Source organism: Carlito syrichta, unplaced genomic scaffold (assembly GCF_000164805.1).
Source record: "Carlito syrichta isolate Samal-C Ts95f unplaced genomic scaffold, Tarsius_syrichta-2.0.1 Scaffold302329, whole genome shotgun sequence".
In the NCBI taxonomy this organism is placed as follows: domain Eukaryota; kingdom Metazoa; phylum Chordata; class Mammalia; order Primates; family Tarsiidae; genus Carlito; species Carlito syrichta.
This window is the reverse complement of record NW_007246425.1, coordinates 23,965-48,467: the sequence shown is the minus strand read 5'-3', so window position 1 is coordinate 48,467 and position 24,503 is coordinate 23,965. Positions and strand designations below refer to the sequence as shown.

General features: G+C 38.5%; 1 protein-coding gene across 1 annotated transcript in view; it reads left to right on the top strand.

Annotated features, from left to right (window-relative positions):
* LOC103258692 (protein ZNF738-like) overlaps window positions 1-21,407 on the top strand; it is a 39,589-nt gene extending 18,182 nt beyond the window's left edge. The window contains exon 6 of the mRNA XM_021711512.1: window positions 21,152-21,407. Coding sequence (XP_021567187.1) covers window positions 21,152-21,156 — 5 coding nt within the window. The 3' untranslated portion in view covers window positions 21,157-21,407. The remainder of the gene's footprint in view (window positions 1-21,151) is intronic.
* Window positions 21,408-24,503: the final 3,096 nt, after the last annotated feature.

Sequence of the window (24,503 nt, the reverse complement as noted above, 5' to 3'; positions counted from 1 at the left end):
AGTAGCAGTAGCAGCCTTGACCTACTTTGAGTAGCAGTAGCAGTAGCAGCCTTGACCAGTAGCAGTAGGGAATCCTTGTGCCTCAACCTTTCAAGTAGTTGGGGCTACAGGCACATGCCACCATGCCCAGCTAATTTTTTGATTTTTTGTGAAGACAAATTCTCAACATGTTTCCCAGGGTGGTCTCAAACACCTGACACGGGCAATCTTCTTACCTTGGCCTCACAAACTGCTGGGATTACAGGCATGAGCCACCACAGGTAGCCCTAAATTTTGATAATAATATGTCAGTATGGGAGTATGTTTGTATTTTTTCTAGTTTGAGTCCATTAAACTCATTGATTTTTTGGTTTTTCTTCATTACATTTGTGAATTCTCAGAGTTTTTTGTATTTTTCAGCTCTACAAATTCTTAGTTTTAATAGCTTTTTTGTCTCATTGATATTCTTTTCCTGGTTTTGTTTGGTTATCTGTATTCTTGTTTAGCTTATTAAGCCTCATTAAGTTGGTTATTTTGAATTCTTTGTCAGGGAATGTGTTTGTCTCCAATTCTTTGGGGTTGAATTCTGGATTTTTGTTGTTGTTGTTGCCTTAATTGAGTAATTTCCCCTGATTCTTTCTATGCTTTGTGATACATTGTTGGTATTTGAAAAAGAGCTGTCATGATCTTCATAGAATTGTCTAGATCAAGTTGGAGATTTTGCAGGCCCCTCAAATTTGTTAAAATGTGTCTTCTCTGGAATTATGCATCTACTCTTCCAGCTAAATAGTTTGACTGTGTTTCTTCTCTGGTGTTCATAGTTATTCACTGTATCTGTGGTCTGTCTATGGTACTGCAGTCTCTCTGGTGCTGTAAGAATACTTTACTTTTAGTCTCAACAGACCCAACCTGTCATCCCAAGTATGCCACCATCTCCTTCAGCACTCTATAAGGGAACACAGAAATCAGTCTTTGGGTAAATCCCTAAACGGCAGAAGTGTGGACTCATGTTCCACTCTTCTCTCTATTCCCTGAGGAAGAAGTCAGGAGTTGGAAGTTTTCATCTGATTATATCATGCTGTATTGTGAAGAGTTTATGGTACCAAAATTACTAAATTTCCTCTTTCACGTACCTCTTCTTAACATTGTGTTCACTGGGGATTCTGCATACTCTTTTTTTGTTTTTTTTGAGTTGGAGTCTCACTCTGTCTCCACTCCTGGCCACTGCAGGCTCAACCTGCTGGGCTCCGGTGATCCTTCCACCTCAGCCTTTCAAGTAGCTGGAACTACAGGTGCTCGCTACCACGCCCGGCTTATTTTTGATTTATTGTAGAGATGAGGTCTGGGCGGGTCTCGAACCCGTGGGCTCAGGCAATCCACTCACCTCAGTCTCCCAAAGCGCTGGGATTACAGGTTGAGCCACCGAGCCCGGCCTCTTTTTTGTTTTTGTGGAGTCCTCACAAAGGCAATTTGGTCAGTATTATGTTAAATTCATATGTTTATAACGGCCTGAAGACCTGTGATTTTTATTTTGACATTGTACTAAATGCCCTTAGCATGGTATAATATTATGTTAGATAAGTAATAAGTATTCACCTGAGTCTAGTAAGTGGAATAAATTCTTGTTTCCATTGTTTGTAGCTGTCACTACTCATTACACTGAAGGCTTTATGGCAGAGGAGAGCACAGAAGAGTCACTCACAAAGGTGATATTGGGAAGATCTGGAAGATTCGGCCTTAAGAATTTGCACTTAGGAAAAGATTGGGAAAGTGTGCATGAGGGTGAGGGGCAGATAGGTTGTTCTATTGCACATAACCATTACCAATGTAACAAAGGTGGGAAGGTCTTTCATAAACACTCCAAATTTATTATCCACCATAATATCCACATTCCTGAAATGGCTCACAAATATGATGAATATGGCAAAACATTTAACCAGTCCTCAAAATGTAGTCAACATCAGAGAGATAATTTTGGAAGAAATTCACACAGATGTAATATATGTCGGAAGATGTTTAGGAATGCATCACATCTAAATAGACATAAAAAAATCCATACTGGAGAGATAAGATTCAAATGTGAAAAGTGTGGCAGAGGCTTTAACTATTACTCAGACCTTTCACGACATCAGAGAATCCATACTGGAGAGAAACTCTTTAAATGTGAAGAATGTAGTAAAGCCTTTTACTCTCATTCAAATCTTGTTGAACATAAGAGGATCCATACTGGAGAGAAACCTTACAAATGTGACGAATGTGGCAAAGCCTATAAATGGTACTCAAGTTTTAATCAACATCGGAGAAACCATACTAGAGAGAAACCCTACAAATGTGAAGAATGTGGTAAAGCCTTTTGCTTACATTCAAAACTTGCTCGACATATCAAGATTCATACTGCAGAGAAACCCTACAAATGTAAAGAATGTGACACAGCCTTTCGCTTTCGTAATGAATTTGCTAGACATATGACTATCCATACTAGAGAGAAACCCTTCAAATGTGAAGATTGTGACAAAGCCTTTAAGTCTCATTCAATACTTGTTCGACATACAAAGATCCATAGTAGAGAGAAACCTTGCAAATGTAAATAATGTGACAAAGCCTTTCACTGTTACTCAACATTAAAAAATTCATACTTGGTAAATTTTCCGAAATGACTGAAAAATCATTTATCAAAATCTAAGCCATAGAGAACTTATGGTAAGAGGTTTTACAGATGTAGAGTACCATTGCCTTTACTTTTACCACAAGTCTTTTGCATGTACAAATGTAAAGAATGTCTAAAACCTTTAACTAGCTGAAACTTAATTTGACATTAGATAATTTGCACTGGAGAGAACCTCTACAAATTTAATGAATGTGGAATGACCTTTGTTCAAAATAATATGCTGTAGGAAACGCCAGGATATTCAGACTGAAAACTTTACAGATGCAATATATGTGGAAACTTATTTAATAAGAATCAAGTGTAAATAAACAGAATTCATACTGTAAAGCACTATGGCACTCATACATTCAGACAGTACACTAATTCAAAGTCAAAACAAGTAGATAAATTATTTGCTTACATGTTGAATAGGATCAGAAGATTGATTTTTTTTTTAGGAAATCATAAGTATATTCCATGTATACTTTTGTTTTTGCATTGACAGAATTTGAGGATTTTTTGAAAAGCAAATATTAATGATGTAACTCAACTCACTTGATACTATGTCTTTGTTCCTAGTGTTTATGTAAAAGCATGTGGTCAGTTATCGCTGCATTAGAGCTATGATAGTCCCTTCTATACTAGGTGAGTGTCATTCATCTCAACTTTTCCATGAGTGATGGACACTGAAATGTAAGATGCAGTAAAAGATCTAAGTGGAGAGGTTTTTTGTGGCTCACTTTGAGCAGTATTGTATGTCTGCATGAGGTGGATGCTCAGTGTAACCTTTTTTGGCAATGGAATAAAAGACAAACATTCAGAGTTTTAGAAATCAATTGTCTTACCAGTTGCATATTAAGAAACAGATGAGGCCAGACTATTAATATCTTGATGCATCTTCATAATATCAACACTTACAAGCCCTAAGTGTAATTTGATATGGTATAGAGATATTTTCATAGACATCAGAGAAAAGATAATTGCTCTCTTAAAAGGTATATATTGTAAATTTATGTTTAGTAAATCATTAGCTTCGGTTTTGAAAACCGAAGAAAGCTATACTCACATACAACATACTATCAGGAGAACAGAAATGCTTCTTGAATGTTTGTAATCTGTTTTTGCTAGCGAGCATACACTTAAATTTGGAATGTTTATTTAGACTATGAATTTAATTTGTTTCAATAACTGGAATTTCTTATAAAGCACTAAAGATTGTTGTGCACAGAATAAAGTGTTATCCTGCCACTAGTGTTAATATAGTCCATCTTACTCAAGACTATAGGTTAATGATGACCATTTACTATTGAATGACTTACAGAATGATATCTCTAGTGTCCTTTTTTCCATGTTTTATTTTCTCCTTTTTTTATAGTTATGGGTCGTTATGATGATTGTAATCAAGATTATACAGAAGTATATTTATAAGACATACCTTTCTGAATCCTGATTATTGTAAAAATTTACATAGTTTTATGTACATATTGTACTTCTCTTGGCCTACAGTACAGATACGGATTTTTAATTTTAATTTATACTGAATGAAATATACAAATATATCACTCCAAAGCTTTATAGAAGAACAAGAAAAGAGAAAGTTGAGTTTGTGTGTATGAATGTGTGCCTAACTTGAGTAGGGAAGAACATTATTGGAACAAAAGAAATTATTTGTAATCTGAAAGTAAATCAGTATTCTCTGCTTTACATTCAGTTGATTCCACTAATATCTAATGGCTTCTGGCTTAGAATCTCCCTATGAATATCCTGTTTTTTACTTGCCGCTTATTCATGCAAGACCTAATATAAGATTCACTGTTTCATGTTCATAAAGTGTTATTTGACCTACTTAGAAATTTCAAGGATTTTTAAAAATAAAAGTTAATGGTGTTCAGAAAGCACTGTGGAGATAAAATTCACTGTGTATTTAGTTACTTTTTGTAGTACAATCTTTTTTCCCTTCATAACTGAAGAATACCATTGAGTACATTTTTATATTATCATTCCTTTTACTTTGTATAATTAGCATAATTACTTTTATTGATTTTACTGGGCCAGTTTGTTCAGTTGATTACTTGGGAGACTTTACAAGTCTAGGGGTTGTTTTGGCTTTTGTTTTATTTTTTTGAGATTTCAACAAATTGTTAATCTCATAATTAACAATAAATGTTTCTCTTAGAGTAAGTTTATGGCTCTAGGCAAGAGACAGAAAATATTTAGAGTGAAGAAACTGCATTGATTCTGCATGTGGAGTTTACATAAACAGTCCATTGACATATTTTATATGCTATGTGTAGTATATATTGTGTTCTTACAATAATGTAAGCAAATTAATCCAGAAGGAGAAAATAAAATACTGCACGCTCTCACATATAAGTGAGAGCTAAACACTGGGTACCTACAGACATAAAAATGAGACTAGCTGACGCTAGGAACTTGTGAAGGGGGAGGAAGGGACCCAACGGTCAAAAAACTGCCACAGTAGAAAAGGAAAAAAATAAGAAAAAACATACTTACTATTCATTACATGAAAGCAGACTATCATAAAGCTCCTCATTCTTGTCTTCATGATGAGGAGCTGAGAATGAAGTGGAAGAATAAGGGCTGGACTTGCTGTCTTGGGGGGTGGACGGGAGGCAGGAGAGGCGAGACACTGGGTGTGGCTATAGAGAAACACATCTTAGTTTCTGCCTGATGTTTTCACATTTCATTTCTCTAAAAACGTGTCTCTATGGTCTCAAGTCTTTTTCCACTGTTTGCTTGAGTTTCAGTGCCCTGTTGTAAAAAGGGTCCGTGTGACGAAATAAGTCAAAGCAATCTACAATGATCAGATCCCTTCTGCCAGCCTGCCTCGTGCTGATTTGTTTTCTGGCCTTCCTATTTCTGTGTCTTTTTTAAAGTCTGTTTCACACTCTGTTTCCCAGGCTGGAGGCCATTTCAGCCTCAACCTGCTGGGCTCAGGTGATTCTTCTACCTCAGCCTTCCAAGGAGCTGGAACTACAGGCGTGCGCCACCACGCCTGGCTGATTTTTTGATCTATTGTAGAGACGAGGTTGTGCCAAGTTGCCCAGGCTGGCCTAGAAGCTGTAGACTAAGGCAGTTATCTCCACTCTGCCTCCCAAAGAACTGGAAATACAGGAATGAGGCACCACGCCCAGCCTTTTCTGTGTCCTTTCCAGCACTGGGTCGAAAGCACTTGTCTCCATCAAGTCGTCTGCTGCTAAGTCCTCTGCTGTGATGCCTCTTATCTCGTGAATGCCTTCAAGATTTATGTCTTGACACCCTTCCTTCCATACCTTTTTGCCGTATACACTGTCATTTTTATAATTTTCTTGATTGGCTCTAGAGAGACCAAGTGCTCATCTAGAACATCAGCATCACGTGTGTTAAACAGAATCAGCGTCAGCATCATGTGTGTTAAACAACACGTGGGCTCACCACATAGCAACAGGAGGTGGCGACAAAATTATTAAATTATACAGTATGTACCATAGCTAATTTTATGCAGTTATGAGTTAATACTGCATTTACATTTATTTACACTTTCTCAACTGCTGATGGTGCGATGTATAACTTGTAAGTGCATACATTTTAAGTTTGCCTTCGTATGACAGTTTTGTATATGTTTTATGGTAGTAAATGGTAAAATAGACTATAATATAATTGTATCTGATGCATGCATGACATATTGTTAAAATATATTTCTAAACTAAGGTTTGTCTGCGAGATTTTTTTTTTTTAATGATCACAAATCAGAAAAAAAAATTCCAGTGTATATATTGAAAAAAGTGGACCTGTGCAGGTCAAACCCATGTTGTTTATAAAAATAAATAAATAAATGTGAAAATAACAAAAGACACTACAAGGTTGGCTAGCCATATTTGGAAAAGGCCGAACAAAAAATAAGCAAAAATGTAATACATCAACTTAATATACAATATACAGGTAAACATTAAGTTTGAGCTGATAACAGAATGAGGAGCTGAAATATTGAGCGCAGTTTGTATACTCACAAAGAGTAAAGTGAAAGGACATAAAGTAGAATCATACCAAAGCACAGCCATTTTGACCCTGCCTAGTTTTGTCAATTTTCTTAGCATTGCTTGACTTGCTCCCTAGCCAAGGACAGAACCCGTTTTCTGAAGGTGGCTATTGATAATTGTTTTCCAACCTCCTCTAACTTGTTTTGTAAACAAGTCAGCCTAATCAGCCCTTCATGACCTTCATGACACAGACCCCATCAACATGGCAACAGCCACGTGACTAACCCACCCATCTGCCTGCTGTCCATCATTGAGGCGTCAGTACCTGTGCTTACCTGTTTCCTTTGTGATGTTGTGGGACAGACCACCACCCAGTCACCTCAGTGAGCTGCCACACACGTGTCAAAGGGAAAGTTTAAAAGTATTCACCTTCAGCCATTGGCCATTGCTTTGATCAACTTCAGTGTGGCTGCCTGGTTCACATGTTTTGAGCTCTGGTCACCATGTTTCCTAGCTTTGGCCCCCTCCCCTACCTTGGGGAGGTGAATATCTCTAATTTACTTTCTAAATAAACAATGTTTCCCAATCTAACTTCTGTGGTATTCCTTGAATCTTTTGTGTGGCATCGGATCGCAGACAACCCTGTCTGGTCTGACTTAACATTTGGGCGGCCCCGCTGGGATTTTGACCTAACATTTGGGAGGCCTTGCTGGGCTTTTGACCTAACATAAAGACCAAGTACAAAATATAATTACAGTTCAACAGAAGTGGAGACTAGAATGTGAATCTGTAAACCATTTCCTCAACCATTTATGTAATGGTTTGACTAAAATATGTAAAAACAGTGAAAGGTAGTATACAAAGAATTGATGATTTGTGGATTTCTAAATTAATTGAAAACCAGATATGAATCCCTAAATTTAGAAATGAAATATGTCAAAAATAGATGAGAAAAAAGGTATAACTGTATTAAAAGAAGTAATAGTGAAACTGCATAACACTGAAGAGGAAGAAAACACCTAAAGGCAGTGAGGGGCCAGGCCTGGTGGCTCATGCCTGTAATCTCAATACTTTGGGGAGCTTAAGGTAGGAGTGTCTCTTGAGACTAGGTGTTCAAGAGCAACATACAAATACCTCACCTCTACCAAAAAAAAAAACCCAAAAAACAAAAACTGGGCATGGGTGTGCCTGTGTTCTCCAGCTACTCAGGAGGCTCAGGTGGAGGATTGCCTGAGCCCATAGGTTCAGGCTGCAGTGCATTCCAACCTGGATGACAGTGATCCCCTAAGTCTATATATATTTAAAATACAAAGAAAAAATTCCAAAAGCACTGAGGGTATTTCCAAAACTTAATATTTTCCCAGAAAACAGAACTGAGTATTAATAATGCTGATAAAAATTATTAAAGCTAGAATTGGATACTTAAAATATCTTTAAAGAACAGGGGTCAGTGGAAACAAAGAAACACACCTGAGAGATTTGGTTACCAATAGCTGCTTTTAAAGTCATTCTTCTGTTTGAAGATATAATGAAAGGGAAAGAGGAAGGGACTTAATAAGGGAGTATCCAATTATGGTGGACATTGAACTACAGAAACCATGTGCTTGACAACATCAACTTGAAACTATTTAGATAATAAAAGTGTAATTCCACACGTTTTATTTAACTATAACAACACATTCTATGCTTCCTAAATAATTCAGTGGCAGAATATAATTTTAGAACTTTATCCATCACTAACTTAAAATGTGATAAGCCTTCTGTTGCATAGAGTATTGGTTCCTCTTTTATCAGAACTGACATGCTAAAGGACTCACAGTGCATAGACATTAACCACAAGTCTCTGAACACTCGGAAGATCTCAGTCATCTCTCCCTGACATGGGTGAAAGGCATGACCTGCAGGAAGCAAACACACTGGAAGACAAAGTCTCCTCTGCACATGTGTGAGCTTCAGTCTCTAGTGAGACCCAGCAAGGCCACGTCTTCTCCTCCACCACTGTGGCTTTTATTGTATAGTGTATTTCCATATATATCATTCTACTTTTAAACTTTGTTTTCCCTTGTTTTCTCAGTTTATTTTTAAAGTCATCCTCACAGTACTTTACTTTCCAAGTCCTTATTATATATGATGTCACCCTATTTTTCTTTTTAGACTTTCTATGGATTTTTAATTCAAATACTTTCTTTGCAAGAACATTTTTATCTCAAGAACACAAACAGATGGTATCTATATCACTGTCAAACTCAATTTGTAAACTGATTAGAGGATTATTAATAATACTGTCGAACATTCCTTCCCGTGTAGTGTAATTACTTTTTATTTGTACATTTTTCTTGTGTCAGAAATATTTTACGCTAAGTCCTTATTGTTTAAATATATAATTTTTTGTAGAAGCATCACAATATCTTAAATTTATGAACATGGTCATATGACATTCTTATTGATTCTGTTAATGTGACTAATTGTATTGATGAATTCAAAAATGCTGACTCTCATTTGTATTCCTGTTATAAAGGGTGCTCAATCTTTAATGTTTCAACGTGCTGACACAATGTTTTTAATAATGTTTACATTTATATTCAAATGTAATTTCCCTACAAAGAAAGGACATGAAATCTTCCTTCCAAAGAAAGGACATGGAGGAGAAATTGTGTTGAGATTGTCCTCACCCAGGGAAACCTGGTTTCTGTGGGTTTTCTAATATCACATTCCTGTACAAAATCCACTGAGCAGAGTCCAGGCATTTCTACTTCTTTGAAGAAAATTCTGTGGCCACATCCCTGAATGTCTATAACAACACATAGCTGGGCTTGGTGGCTCAGCCTGTAATCCTGCGCCTTTGGGAGGCTGAGGTGAGTGGATTGCCTGAACCCGCGGGTTTGAGACCCGCCCGGGCAGCGAGACCTCATCTCTACAATAAATCTAAAAATCAGCCGGGCATGGTAGCGCGTGCCTGTAATTCCGGCTACTTGGAAGGCTGAGGCGGAAGGATCGCCAGAGCCCAGCAGGCGAGGCTGCGGTGGCCGGGAGCGGCCACTGCACTCCAGTCTGGGCGACTGAGTGAGACTCCAACTCAAAATAAGATAAAATAAAAACAACACATATTTACCAAGTTGGCATGGGCCCTAGGTGAAACGGGAGTGTGAAGAGACCAGGTTCTAACTGATATGTCAATGGGAATTATCCAATAAGATAATTTTTTTAACACAAGAATATTCTCTAATATATTCCTTAACTCTGAGACAAGAGGATGAAGTAAGATCCACTTATTCAGTATAGATACTATTGTTTTGTCAATGACATGGTATAAAACTTAGATACCAACACAGGCATGCACATTTTAAAGTGCTATATTTACATCACACAGGATAAACTGTATATATTCCTCAAATAAAAACAGTGAGTTAGAAGGTCTCCCTCAGGTTTTAATGTATACAGTAATGAACTGAATATTGGTAAAATGCAGCTTCTGATTCAGAAGATCTGGGGTAAAGCCTGCGTTTCAGCATTTTGGTTTTTAGTTAGTGTCTCATTCTGTCACCCATGAGTAGTGCAGCAGCACAGTCACAGCCTGCAGCCTCGAAATAATGGTCTGAAAGCACCCAACCTCAGCCTCCCAATTAGCTGGGAATACTCACCACCACACCAGGGTCATTCTTTTAATTTTTTTGTAGAGGTGAGGTCTGACTATGTTGTCTAGGCTGGTCTCAAACTCCTGGGCTCAAGCTGTTATCCTGTCTCAGGTTCTTAAAGTGCTGGGATGACAGCCATGAGCCATTGTGCCTGGCACGACATCCTGCATTTTTTTTTTTTGGGTGGGGGGAATCTCTTGCTCAGGCTGGAGTGCAGTGGCATACTCATGGCCACTGCAGCCTCGACTTGCTGGGCTCAGGCAATCCTTCTACCTTGACCTTCCAACTAGCTGGAACCACAGGTGCACACCACCATACCAGGCCAATTTTTTGATGTATAGTAGAGACAAGGTATTGTCAAGTTGCCCAGGCTGGTCTTGAATCCTTGTACTCAGGCAGTCCTCGCCTCTGCCTCCCGAAGTGCTGGGATAACAGGTGTGAGCCACTGTGCCTGGTCTACATCCTGCATTTTTAGCAAACTTGTCAGTGATGTCAGTGCCTCTGGCCCAAGGAGAATATTTTGTCAAGACATATGCCAAGTTGCAGAACCTGGGGTTTTCTCAGTTTCTCTGACAAGTTAAATGAATCTTCATTTTCTAAATCAAGTTACTCGCAAAGAGAACCCGAGAAAAAAGGAGAGCGTCCAGATTAAATGACATGTTCTTTGGTAAATCTTCTCAAGGTATATATTAATAGTGAAAAAATTGACATTATAGTGAAAAAAATGTCAGATAGCAACTTAACCAAGTTAATAATATTAACATTAACTGTAGTAGGATCTATTGGTATCAGGTTCCAAGACGTGTGAATGACACAACATCAGTGCTACAGTATTACTCGCCAAATAGTAAATTATAATCTGAACCTAAAAATGAAGAAATACAGGTTTTATGCAGAATTACAGCTACAGGTATCTCCAGTGTTCTGTAATCTTTAATAGTGTATTTTAATTGTCTTTTTTTAGCATCCTAGAGAGCAAGTGTGTTCTAATTATTCTTTATTCAAACCTTCCTGAGTTATTCTGGACGGTACCTGCCGTCTTGTTTAAATGTGCATTTTGTTAACTATGTTCTTCGTGGAGCTGATGGAGCATTCAGACAAAATGTAACTATTACATGTAGATGTGAGGATCTACCCCATCTCCAAGAGGAAGCTTGTAGATCCATGCCTTTCCATGCTCCCAGCCACAAAGGAGCATTTTTAATACTGCAGGTCATAAATTCATGGTGACAGCAGTTTATGGCAGCTAAGCAGCTTGAATGAACAATAGAGAGAAGACTCTAGCATGTAGTGAGAAGTTCTTTTTCACAACCCTTGAATATCACAAGAACACAAACTAGTTAAAAGAAACTTATTAGACAGGACCATCACAAGTAGAGAAGTAAATGTTTGCAAGTTCTAAAAATATGACATCCAGTAAGAAAGGTGGGCCCAGCTCCTAACCTGGAACACATTTCCCTGAGAACCAGCTATTTCTCTTTCCCTTTCTCCTCCGCTGGAATTTCTTCTCAGGTGAAATTATCAGGAAAAGTCACACCTACCTGTTGAGAACATGCCCTAAATTTGTAATTTAATTATTTTTTGAGTCGGAGTGTCTGTCACCCAGGCAGGAGTGCAGTTGCACCACCATCAGAGCCTTGACCTCTTGGGCTCAGGCAGTTCTTCCATCTCAGCCTTTCAAGTAACTGGAACTTTAGGCATGCGCAAGCACTCCTGGCTACTTAAAAAATTTATTTTTGTAGTGACAAAGTCTTGCTGTGTTGTCCAGGTTGGTCTCAGATTCCTGAACTCAAGCTATTCTCTTGCCCCAGCCTCCCAAAATGTTGAGATTACCTGTGTGCATCAACACGTCCAGCCAGAATATACCTTTAAAGACATAAGCACAATTCTTCACTTGCTACCATCACAGACAGGAGAACCCAGAAGTCCGGAAAAAGTCCATCTTTCTCTGTCTTTTGTCACAGAAGACAGATTCAGGAGCTCTTACATGGAGACGAAGTGTGTGATTCTTATTTCCTGCCCTCAAGTGTCCTCTCTTGCCACAAGCAGCAGTTTTTGCTACAGCAATGAGAATATGACCCCACTGACCTGCCTGATCAAACCCAAGCAGAGCAGTCCAGGTGACCTCTCTTCTGAACTCAACCATCACAAACGTATCTGGGTGCTCTTGTGCTTGGCTCTGACTCCACCTTAGAATCACGTGGGGGCAATTAATGAAAACACCTTGGATGATTCCATGCTGACCAATATACAGAGTCTGTAGGAAGGGCACAGGCCATGGAATTACCTCAAACTGGCCATATGTTCTTAATTAGAAACCTGGGCTGAGAACCAGTTAGTTAGCCAAGCAATACCTCTCAGACTTTAATTTTCTACCATTTCACAGAGTGATCAGCCAGCCACTAACAGTGATCAGTGTTACACTGATTTCACTGGGTGCCTTCCATCATAGAAGGGACATACTTTCTAGTAAATAGGCATTTACTCTGGATGTGCATTGACCTTCCCTGTCTGTAGTGCTTCTGTTCAAACTGCCATCTGTGGAGACATTGAATGCCTTATTCACAATTACGTTATTTTAAAGAGCATTGCTTCTGATCAAATAACTCACTTCCGAGCCACTGGGCTTATGCTTCTGGAATTCATAGTCTTACCATTTTCCCACATCATGAAGCAGCTGGCTTAATACAAAACTTGAGTTTTTTTGGAAGGCTTAGTTAGACAGGTAGGTGGCAATACCTACAGGGTAGGGTCACGGTTCTCCAGAAAACAGTAAATGCTCTAAATCAGCATCCGATGTATGGTGCTGTTTCTCTTGCAGCCAGGATTCACAAGTCCAGGAATCAGGGGATAGAAATGGAATTGGCACCAGTCATCACTACCCCTGCACACTAGGAAGATTGTTGATTCCTCTTCTCACCACTTGACAGTCTGCTGGCCTAGTGGATCTGGATAAAGGAGTAATTCCACCAGAGCACACAGCATTTATGAACTTGGCATTAAGAATGCCACTGGCCACTTTCGACTTCGCATGCCTGAGTCAATAAACCAGGAAGGGAGTTATGGTATTGGCTGAGGTGCTTTATTCAGTTTAACAAGGAGACATAGGACCAATACTCTTCAATGCAGGTAAAAATGATTATCTCCAGAATACAGGTGATCGCTTAGGGCATCTCAGTATGGCTATACCCTGGGATTTAGGTCAGTGGAAAACTACAACCACACAATCCAGGTATTACACAAAAATTTCAGGAATAAAGATTTTGATCACTTTGCCAGGTAAAGAAGCAAGACCAGCTGTGGTTCTTACTGAAGGATAAGAAAATTCAGAATATGTATTAGAAGATATAAGTACCAAGGTGAGTCATGTGACCAGTTCAGAAAGAATAATTGGTCATGGCTATTCTGATATTGTTGTTTGTGTTTGATCTTTATTTTCTCTCTTATTTTCCTACCAAACAAAATATCTCAGACTTTATATCAGAAACATTTAAGTTATTGGGTATCAGTAGAGTAAATATCCCTAAAAAATTTTGCCCTCTCTTCTAGGGAAGGAATTGGTGAGGTTTTTAGTTTAGCCTAAACAGTTGCACAATAAGCAGAATGATGACCTTTTTTTGGCCTTTATTTAGAGTTGAAGTCTGGTTTAGAGAGATAACACATTGTTGCTGAGTTGACCAGGAGTGGATTTGTGATGGTTAAATTTATGTGTCAGCTTGGCTAATCTAAGGGCTCAGATAATTGTAAAACAGTTCTGAGTGTGTCCATGAGGGCATTTCCCCACAATGTTAGTATGAGAATTAATAGACTGAGTAGAGAAGTTCTATACTCACCAACGTGGGAGGGCATCATCTCGTCTGTAGAGGGTCCAAACAGAAAAAAAGGCAGAGGTAGGTAAAAATCTCTCCTTGAGCTGGGACGTACATCTTCTCCTGCCTTTGGTCATAGAATCTTCTGATACTTGGGCCTTTGGTCTTTAGGGCTTATTCCAGCATTGCCCCACTTCTGGTTCTCAGGCCATTGATCTTGAACTTGGCGTACACCATCTGCTCCCCTGCTTCTCAGGCCTTTGAACTCAGATTGAATAACATTACCAGCTTGCCCGGTTCCCAGTTTGCAGACAGCATATTGTTGGGCTTCTTGGTCTTTAGATAATTGTATAGAACTTTTACCATAATAAATCTCCTATTATATGTTTATATCTAAATTTGTCTATACTATACGGTTCTGTTTATCTGGAGAACACTGATTAATGCAGTGTGTCAGGGAGAAGGTACCTCTGGTTCGGACTTGGAGGCCTTGAATTTAAGCCTGAGGAGGTTAGAGAGGCAGCCAGTGTGGTTGAAGCAAGTCTGGAGAAGGTGATGGAAGCGAGAAAGAAAGGCAGGGTCAGAAGGTGAAGCCTGATAGACTTGTCCTTATTGACTGTGCTCTGACCACATTACCTCAAATGTAGTGGCTTATAACTTGAAACATATTATGTCAGGGTTAGGACTTTGTGAGGAAGGGATGTCTAAAATACAAATCAAGCCATAACAGTCTGCCTTATGATTTTAATTTTTTCAGTCTGGGTCTCACTTGGTCACCCAGACTGGAGTGCAGTGGCATCCTCACGGCTCACCACAGCCTCAAAGTGCTGGGCTTAGATGATCTTTCCACCTCAGCCTTCAATGTAGCTGGGACTACAGTCTTGTATCTCCACACCCATCTAATTGTTTCCTTATTGTATACAGATGAGGTCTCGCCAAGTTGCCCAGGCTGTTTTCAAAACCCTGGGTTCAGTTAATTTTCCTGCCTCAGTCTCTCAAAGTGCTGTGATTACAGGTGAGAGATATTGCCCTGGCCCAGTCTGCATTTTAAAGACATAAGGAAACAAAGACATACATAATAATATCAATGTTAACGTTTGTTGACTCCTTACTGTAAGAAACAAAATGGTGATTTATTTTCAAAATGGTGATTTGCTTCACTTCCTGGTTCTTCCTCCTTTCTTAGCTGGCTTTCTCTTTTGGCAGACGTTCTTTGGTGGGCATTTAGATCCAATCAGAATTCGGAAACATATATTTTACCTTATTTGAGTAGGAACTGCTTGTGTTTTACCTTATTTTTATTGTTTACCAAATTATTGCTTAGATGTCATCCAGGAAAGTGATGTAACCTATAAAGTACTCAGCCAATGGGGTGTGCCTGCTCACCGATATGTATCCGTTTTTGTAAGAATGAGATTAAAAGAGCTGTTTCACTACCCCAATCTCTGAATCTCCATGTTGTGCTTTAACAACAAAACCAAGGAGGGACGATTCTGTCTTCCACAGCCATGGGGGCTCATCTGAGAGACCTGCGACTGTGGGACTGGACCCCCATTGGAGGGAGGGATGCATCCCACCCACTTTTAGGTGGCTCACTCTGGCTGGGCAATCCTGGTTCCTGCTGCTCTGCAGATAAACCTGAGACCATTATCTGAGACCGAGAGGAGGAGACACTGAACAGACAGGTACCACCTGTAGTGATCTGGCAACCTCATGCATGAGCCAAAGTAGGAAAATTGGACTATAAGTACTGCATTGGGGTTTGCGGCAATTATCAGAGGTTGAGTGTGTGTGGCCAAGACGTATCTCAAGATACAAAGTGAGTCCTAATGCTTGCAAGAAACTCCAGAATAGATGGTTGAGCACTTTAGGAGGAGACGACACAGCTCACCTGGCAACCTAGAATGGGTAATAAGCAGTCTAGGCCTAGGAAGGGAGTTCAGGAGGACCCCCTTGAAATCCCCCTAGATAGTCCGCTGGGACAAATGTTAAAGAACTGGAAAAATAATTCCAAAACTAAAGGAAAGGGAAAGAAGAAAATGATTAAAATTTCTTGCTTTATATGAACCAATTCACCAGCCCTCAGTGTTTTGATTGAAATTTGGCTCCAATGAGGGCTGGTTTTGTCAGATTTTAGTAATCTGTGTGAACAATAACATCTGAGGAAAGGGATTATGCTCTTTGTTGGCTTCCAGGAACCCGTCCTGTTTTTCCTTCAAATGGGAAATGAGGAAGGCAAAACATCTGGACCTCTCGAGAAGAAAAAGGAACCTTGGGATCCGCTCTCCTGTGTCCCCCTCTTCTTTTCCCCAAGATGACTGGGACCTGGGGGGTGGGGGCGGGGGCAGTGGGAGATGCAGATTGATCAGAAGCTCAAGTGTTGAGATCCCTAAGCCCTAAACACCTGCATCCTAATTTGAAAGAGAGTTGGAACAATGCAAAAGGGATATTTGAAAAAAACTCCCTTTTCTCCCTGGAGATCCAGATGAAGACTCAAAATTGTTCCCGCTAAGGAAGGTTCCTTTGGGGCAGGGAGATATTGACTTTGTTAATACCCCACTTACTAGTACTGAAGTAAAACGTTTCCAAAAATAAAAATAAAATTAAGCTCATTATTAAATGATCCTTTAGGATTAGCTGATCAAGTTAATCAGTTTCTCAAACCTAAAATATATATCTGGGTAGAACTGATGTCTATTATGAACATTCTATTCACTGGTGAAGAAAGGGGAATGATTTGAAGGGCTTCTATGTCTATCTGGGAATGGGAACGTCCCCCAGGCCCGGGAGTACAACCAGCCAGACAGAAATATCCAAACACAGACACCAGATGGGATAATAATAATAATCCAAGAGATAAAGTTAAAATGCAAGATTTAAGAAAATTAACAATTAAAGGGATCACTAATAGAGTAACTATCTTTAAAAATGGTAGCTCAACAATACCTTTCTGAACCATAAACACATAGCAATGAGAATGCAAAATGTAGCCAGTGTGCATTAATACCAATAGGAGATTACCTTGTCAAGGAACCTCTGACTACAGAAGTCAGAACAACAATTTTTTGTTGTACAGTTTATATTACATATTCTTACACCAACAAGGTTTCCCTATTATCAATTTCATTGATCACAAGTTGAAACCAAATGTATATTTACTTTGTTAGAACAAGATGTGTTCTTCTGTCTGCTGGATAATTGTCAAACAAACAGTAATTTCATTAGAATAAGTTAGATTTTTGCAAGTTGCAGGAGACACAAACATGGAATAGTCATAGTTTTGGTCTTGAAGGTGCTCATAACAGAATAAAGCTATCCCTATATAGTTTCTGTGTTTTTAAAGAATAATTATAAAAGAAAACATTTTTATTCATTTATTTGCTTGTCTGCTTAACACATAACTATCAGGTATCCTTTAGGTACTAAGCATTTTTTCTAATGTTAGAGTGCAACATTTAAAAGTTACAGTCAGGCACTTGTCATTATCACTGTCATTTTTATTATTTACTCACTTATTCAGTGCTTACTGTGTTCCAGATGCCTTTTAGTAGTTTATACTGGGTATTTATTATGTATTCCTTATGCTCACTGTGTGCCAGACACTTGAAGTCTATGAGGAAGAATGAAAGCCTTGAGAAAGTGATTAAGAATTAAGGTTAAACATGTTGAGTGAGTAGAAGTTTGCCAGGTAAAGAGACAGAAGGGTGATACTTAATAGAGGAAACATGTACGAAGATAGCAGTTTTAGCAGAAGGAAGATCAGAAAAGAATCAAAGCGTTGCAGAATGAGTTGGTCAGAAAATGTCATGGGCTGAAGGAAAAATGTCTAAGAAGACTACATGTTTGGCAGCAGGAACAGCATATGCCAAAGGTAAGACACTTGCGTGAACTTTGCAGGACTTATGAGCAGTTAAATTTTGCTACTGCAAAAAAAAAAAACAAAACGTGGTATGGGAGGGGTTGGGATGAAATAAATATCTAGCTAAAGCAAGCTTAGGAAAGACTGTTTAATAGCATAGCAATGAGTAAGTCTTATCTTGTTGGCCATGGGAAAATTCTCAGGGAGAATGTTTTTGGCTGCACATACCACATGACCTCACTAACGGGCTAAAACGGTAGGAACCAGAGTTGCCTTTGTGGTTCAGTGATATCAGACTCGCTTGTCAGCTGTGCTTTTGGCAGTGTTTTGTTCTTCTCCTTTGATGGTTGGTTCTTTAGCCACAGCCCCAAGCATCATGGTCTCACAAGGCAATATCTAAAAGCTGGAAGGGCTTCTTTTCTTCAGGTGTTTTCTTTAAAGAGGGGGACAACTGAGAAGCTTGCAGGAGACTTCCTGTAACATTTTATTGGCTGGGTTACACTACATGCTCATTCCCAAACCGGTCACTGAGAAAGAAAATGTAATTACTGTGATGAGCATAGAGTCATTTCTTGTTTTGGATCTGAGGAGGGTTGCTGGGATGATAACCTCCCCAATAGAACCGTGTTTCTCCAGAAAGAAAGAACGAGGACTGGCTATTGGAGTGGGAGCCGGCAGTGTTTACTTCATGTGATTGGTTGGAAAATTTTGAGCAGGGGAGTCACCAGATTAGATTTGAGTATTAGGATATTCTGGTTATGGTATAAGGCAGACATTGCAAGTTTCTTCGGCAAAGGGCCAGGTGGTGAATATTTTAGGCCTTGTGGACTTGGGCATCTCAATTCCATCCTTTCATTGAGGTAGGAAAGCAGTTATAAACAGTATGTAAGTGAATGGGCCGTAAGATGGATGTGGCCTGTGGCCTGTGATTTGCTGACTCCTCATGCAGGGCATAGCTGGAAGGGAATCGTGTAAAGAGACTGGGAGAAAAAGGATCTTTTGCCATAGCCAAAGCCTTAGTTTGACCAATCCTTATACTAATATCAATCTGTGATTAGGTTTGTATTCATTCATGGTGAAATAAATAAAATTAATATGTGTTTATTAATACATGAATATTTATTAATACATTAAAATAAAATTACGAAGATCAGTTTATTAGTTTGCTAAAAAAGTGTTTTCATTTAAGAAATAATGACAGTTGGTGGGTGTTCGTTCCATCCCCACCAGTGAAAGCCATCAGTTAAGAGTCCATGTTTAACAAAGAAATATAAATGCAAGATAAATATATTTCTGGATACAAGCCTATTTATTTTAATTTTAATTTTCAGCGACGGTGGAAATATAAAGCAGAGGCAGGCAAAAGGTCTAGTTAATATGATTTAGTGATTAATAAATGTAAAACGTTAGGGGGCTGAGAGAAGTCTCAGCAGATTCCTCTCTCCTGGTTTCCTGTTGTGCCCTATCATTTAAACTGGGCATGAACAAGAAGTAGGAAATTGTCAGGCAAACAGAGAAGAGCAGCACGTCAGCAGAAGACTAACGTGTTTTCAGTGCATGTTGAGTTTCACGAAATGTTCACATAGAACATTTTCAGTCACTGGGTAATAGGCATTTCTAGCTATTTATAGAACTCTGAGGTTGTATATGTAGAGTTGGAACGATCTCAGTGTAATCGTTAGGCACAGACATAGATCTGAATAAGCTTATCCAGGATGGGAAAAGCTTAGAAGTAGAAAAGGCCAGTGACAATGCACTTGGATTATCAACATTTCCCAGAGGAAAAAAGAATGAGTAAAGAAATGGAGCAATGGCTAAGGACAAGTAGGAGAGGAATCAGACAAAGTGATGTTGCAAAAATAAAAACAATGTGAGGATTTCAAGGAGTGAGTGTCAGTTCAAACAAGTTAGTGTACTAAAGAGTAAATTGTGCTTAACTCTTAAGACTTCTTTCGTGGTACTAATTCCAAAACACTTTTAGAGGTTAAATTTAACTGTTGATTTGATTGGAACTTCTGGTGTCCAAATATGGATGAATACACCTACTTTGATTCTGCCTGAATTTTTGGTAGCTACAGCAAGCACCTACACAGGGTCAGGGAAAATAGTCTAGCCTGTTGTGTCCATGTGCTAACATTTCTCCAGGACCACCAAAATCTAAGGCTCACATGCGAGGAAAGATCTTGCCTTTCTTGCCTACTTCTTGTGGAAATACTTGTTTTGCAGTCAAGTTCTTGAAAAGCTCTTGTAGATGCATTCTGAGACAAAAATCTGGCAGCAACAACCGGAAGCTGCTGTCAGACGTATGTGTTTCCGCATGACTCTGTTATGGACTCATAACAGAGTTATGTTTTGACAGTTTCAAGTTTGATCAGGATTAGTGTACAGACATGCAGTTTGGAGAAAATGACATGTTTCAATTTTTTTTCCAGGAAACTAATATAATATCACAATGAAAGATATAAAATGATATGCTGAATATAGTAGTTCTTAGTATTCTGGGAGTTCTGGTGACATCCGTAGAAAAGTCTGTACCTTAATCCATGTTGGTGCAATTCTCTTCTCATTTACCTTCTTTGATAATTGTACTTTGATCACTTCCCTTTGAATTTCATACCTAAAAGAAATAACTGTTAAAACACATTTATAACATAGGTATGCTTGACAAAGTGTATGCTTCTTTTTAAGCGAACTGGCTACCTCTCCTGGGGTATATTTGGTATTCTCTTAGTAGATCCTAGAGCTAAACTTCTTCATATCAATGTCATCATGAGTGGCACTGATTATGGTCTGCCAAGATTTTCAGTGTCTTCTTGATAGTCAACTAAAAATTGCTTTATCTGATGTAGTGTAAATGTGAATCACTTTTCTGCTATTATATTTCTTTCAAAATTGGTTGTCTATGACTTTACTAGGATATGTGATCAATTGGATTTCCACACTTTAAGCAATCTATGTATAAGATAACTCCACAGATATTGAATCCACTCCTGGAGGAGAGATGAATAAATCCTTCTACATTTTGGTTGCAATTCTGTTGACTTTACAAACTTTCTGTCAAGAACTGTCTATAATAGGTGAACCATGTTATAAGAAATTAAGAAAAAGATCAGAAGCAAATAAAAGCAACCCTATAATCATTAATATAGTTGTGTGCTATATTTTGTGTCTGTGTGTTTTTCAGTAATCATCTTGGTTTCTTGAAGGATGAAAACTTGTTTGATTAATTATCATTTTTTAAGGATGAGGCATCACTGTTGCCCAGGCTGGAGTGCAGTGGCTATTCATAGGCATGATCATGGTGCGCTGCAGCTTTCAACTCCTGACCTCAAGTGATTCTCTCACCTCCCAAGGAGCTGGGAATACAGGTGAGTGCCATCACATCCAACCTGATGCACAATTATTAGAGAAAAAGGAATTAATCCCTCCTGAGTTGGAAAAAATTGACTGTGATTTTGTAATTTTCTTTCTAGAAACTTGTACACTATTGATCATATTGTCAATCATCAAGATTCCCTATATTTTATTCTAGTTAAAATAGTATTGTTGCTTATTTCACTTTGTTTTCTAACATCATTGTTTCATCTATTACTATTATGTCTTTATTCAAGTGGACATAGTAATACAGAAATCTCCTAAGCACATATCAAGAAAAACAGATTAGGCTGGGCTCGGTGGCTCAGCCTGTAATCCCAGCACTCTGGGAGGCCGAGGTGAGTGGATTACCTGAGCCCGTGGGCTTGAGACCTGCCTGGGCAACTTGGCGAGACCTCATCTCTACAATAAATAAAAAATTAACTGGTGTGGTAGCACGCCTGTAGTTCCAGCTACGAAGGCTGAGGTGGAAGGATTGCCGGAGCCCAGCAGGTCGAGGCTGCGGTGGCTGGGAGTGGCCACTGCACTCCAGTCTAGGTGACAGAGTGAGACTCCAACTCAAAAAAAAAAAAAGAAAAAAAGAAAAAAAAGAAGAAAAACAGATTAGAGTAAGGTATTCTGGAAAGTAGTCTTCTAATTGTAGTCATATATCACAGATTAACTAGAATAATAACTAAAGGAAATCATACAATGCAACTGTGTCAGGGGTTCCCAAGACAACCTCTGCCTTGGTGATTCACTAGAAGGCCTCACAGTACTCAGCAAATAATAGTACTTAGAGCTTTTCTTTATTACAGTGGAAAGACACAAAGCAAAATCAGCAAAGGCAAAAGGTGCATGTGGTGAAGTCTGGAGGAAACCAGGCACAAACTTCTGAGAGTCATCTCCTGTAGAGTTTTTAAGATGTGCTTAATTTCCCCTGCATCAAAATTTGACAGCCCACAGGCAGTGCTATCTACCAGTACCAGAGTCTCATTAGAGACTCACTCAGAACCCAAATTTGGAATGGAGATGAGTCACATAGGCATAGGCATCTGTACCAAAATTCCAGAAACCCGGAAGGGAAGCAGCTGTTCAGAGTAAATCCCATTTCTTGTACAAACATTATAGGCATAGTAAGCCATGCTTCACAGTTAGGAAATTCCAATTCCAAGTTCCCAGATGCCAGCCAAAGACCAGCATTTGCAAGCAGGTCTTTCTAAAATGGCAGTCTCATGCCTGCTATGTGAAATATTTTCTGTACAACAATTATAGCCCTTATTTCATTTTTGGTGTTGTCTTAAAATTTTGTTTTGATAGCAAATAATTTAATAATATAACAAAACATGGTGCTTGTTTTAGTTGCATCATTCATATTAAGTTGCAGTGCTGGATAATTTTTGACTTTTGATGAATACTTAACAGGTATGTGCACCTATATTGCTATGGCAACATTAGGCAATTGTAATCTGTTCTTTTCTGATTAGCCTTTTAGAAAAGTCATGAGATAAGATAAGCATAATGATTATTGATTTAAAATTAGGATAAAGATTGTTCTTTATTTTAATTATATAGCTGACCCAGCTGATTCATGTTGTGTTAAATCCATGTTTATAATTATTAAATAGGATAGAATGTTCAATCATTTTTGTTGTTTATTTTCTTTCCTAAGTATGTAACTAAATTATTTGCTTTATGCATTTTCTTATGTGTTAATTTGTGTGGTAATGCCCAGATTCTGTTACTTTTATTTCAGTCATCTTTAATTTCAAGGCAACTGTGTCTTGCTCTAATATATGGTAATAGCAGGCTCAGTAAATATCTTTAAAAAAATATTAAGTTCATTTTTTAGAGCAGTTTTTGGTTCACACCCAATTGAGAGGAAGGTACAGAGCTTTTCTGTTTACCTCATGACTCCCACATGGGCATAACTTCTTCCATTTTCAGTATCTTCCACCAGTATGGTCCATTTGTTGCAAATGCTGAACCTACATGGACAAATCACTCAAAGTTCATAGTTTATATTAGGGTTTCAATGTGAGTGTTGTACTTTCTATGGGGTCGGATAAATGTATAATGACATGAGTCTGCCACTGTAGTATCATATACTCAATAGACTCACTGCCTTATAAATCCTCTATGCTCTGTCTTTTCAACCCTGTCTCCCCACTAAGTCTTGGCAACCAGTGATTTTTTAGTTGTCTTTATAGTTTTGCTTTTTCCAGAAGAGTCATTTAGTTGGAATAATACAGAGAAAACCTTTTGGACTATTAAAAAAGTTAAAGCTTCAAGGTAATTTAATGAAGATATTTAAGATGTTCTTTGTCCATGCTTTTGATTTTTCATTTTCTTTGTGTGCATCAGTGAAGAATCTGGTGACATATGCTTTACATATTGAATACTTACCTTGCATCATACTTACCTTGCAATGGAGAAAATACAAGATGATCTGTAGATAATAAATATGTTCCTCATGGATACTCTTCCTTTGGGGATGAGTTTGAAAACCGTCTATTTTATTATGACATGGCTCACTTACAATTAGATTCTCTGTCATGAGAAATGACGAGAGAGTCATATTGTTTGGCTTCACAGGAAGTGAAAGATAATTTGTTTTCTCCCTTCCGCTTGGCACATCCTGGTAGCTTGAGTGTGTTGATAGTGTTTTATATGTATTCGTGTGTGTATTTTGTATCAGAAAGTACTTCCTTGCAACTTGATATACCTAGCCAGTGTTCCTTCTTAAGCTTCTCTCTGAATTTGAGGTCTTGTACAGAGTTGGATAAGCACTTAAGGGAGTGATCTTTCCATGGGTGCTAAAATGACAGGTAAATTTGAGCCTTGTCTACACCATGTGGTGTAATAGCTAGAACTAATAAAACTACCAGTGACTTTCCTAGAAGAAGACTGGCAAAAGTAATTACATGTATACCTCTTGAGCTCTTCTCCACTGGCAGATGGAAAGTCTTTGCGAGGGTCCTTGTCCCGGGTTTGTTTCCTAGGCTTTGCCATGCTTCAAGGTACAGTTCCTATAGACCTAGCTTCCTTGTGATAGGGTGTTTTTATCCTAAACCGAACAGTTTCAACTGAAGATCTGGAGAAGTTGGGTTGTGCAACAATAAAATAAGTACAATTTTGCCCCCTTAACTGTGGGGTACACATTTTAAGACACCCAGCGAATGCCTGAAACTTCAGATAGTATGAACACTATATATACAATGTTTTTTCTTGTACATACAT